At 62.5% G+C, this 606-nt stretch overlaps 1 protein-coding gene across 1 annotated transcript in view; it reads right to left on the reverse strand.

The window, feature by feature from the left end:
- Window positions 1–7: 7 nt before the first annotated feature.
- Window positions 8–606, reverse strand: part of LOC106899162 (histone-lysine N-methyltransferase SETDB1-like) — a 13,781-nt gene continuing 13,182 nt past the window's right edge. The window contains exon 13 of the mRNA XM_014960850.1: window positions 8–470. Coding sequence (XP_014816336.1) covers window positions 353–470 — 118 coding nt within the window. The 3' untranslated portion in view covers window positions 8–352. The remainder of the gene's footprint in view (window positions 471–606) is intronic.

The raw sequence follows: 606 nt of genomic DNA on the forward strand, positions 1-606 counted from the left end.
CGAGGTGGGGGGGGAGGTGACGGGGGGGAGGTGAGAGGGAGGGGGAGTGGCTTTTTGGGGACAAACTGGCTCCTGGGGGGGTGATGGTGGCCCCTGTGACGTGGTAGGAGCCCAGCTCCCCCCCCGTGTCCATCCCACGTGTGACATCTCTGCCCCGTGTCCATCAATGACTTTTCAAGGGGGGGGGGAGAAGCCCAAACCCCCATTACTCGCCCTCGTAGCCGTTACCGTTCATCAGCCCCCCCAAAATCTCTCTTGGGGGGAGACTTTGCCCTCCCCAAAGGGCAACTCACAGCACCAAGAAGCCCGTGGTTACGGGGGACCCGGGGGGAAAAGGGGGTGGTGGGGGGTCTCAGAGCAGCCGCCCCCGGCACTCGATGGCCCCGCAGCAGCAGAGCAGCTCTTTGCCCTCCACGCTGCCCACTTCGTAGTTGTAATCCCAGGTCAGCTCCGTGCCCGCCCGGATCCTCCTGGGGAATGGAAAAAAAGAATGGAAAAAGCACAAACTGGAAGAAGAGACCACGCTGAGGAAGAGGAGCTGGAGCCCCTTTTTGTAGATAAAAAACTCTTCCCTGTGACCCCTCTGGCCGGGGCGGCGCGGTCCGG

This window comes from Calidris pugnax, unplaced genomic scaffold (genome assembly GCF_001431845.1).
Source record: "Calidris pugnax isolate Ruff unplaced genomic scaffold, ASM143184v1 scaffold469, whole genome shotgun sequence".
Classification (NCBI taxonomy): Eukaryota; Metazoa; Chordata; class Aves; order Charadriiformes; family Scolopacidae; genus Calidris; species Calidris pugnax.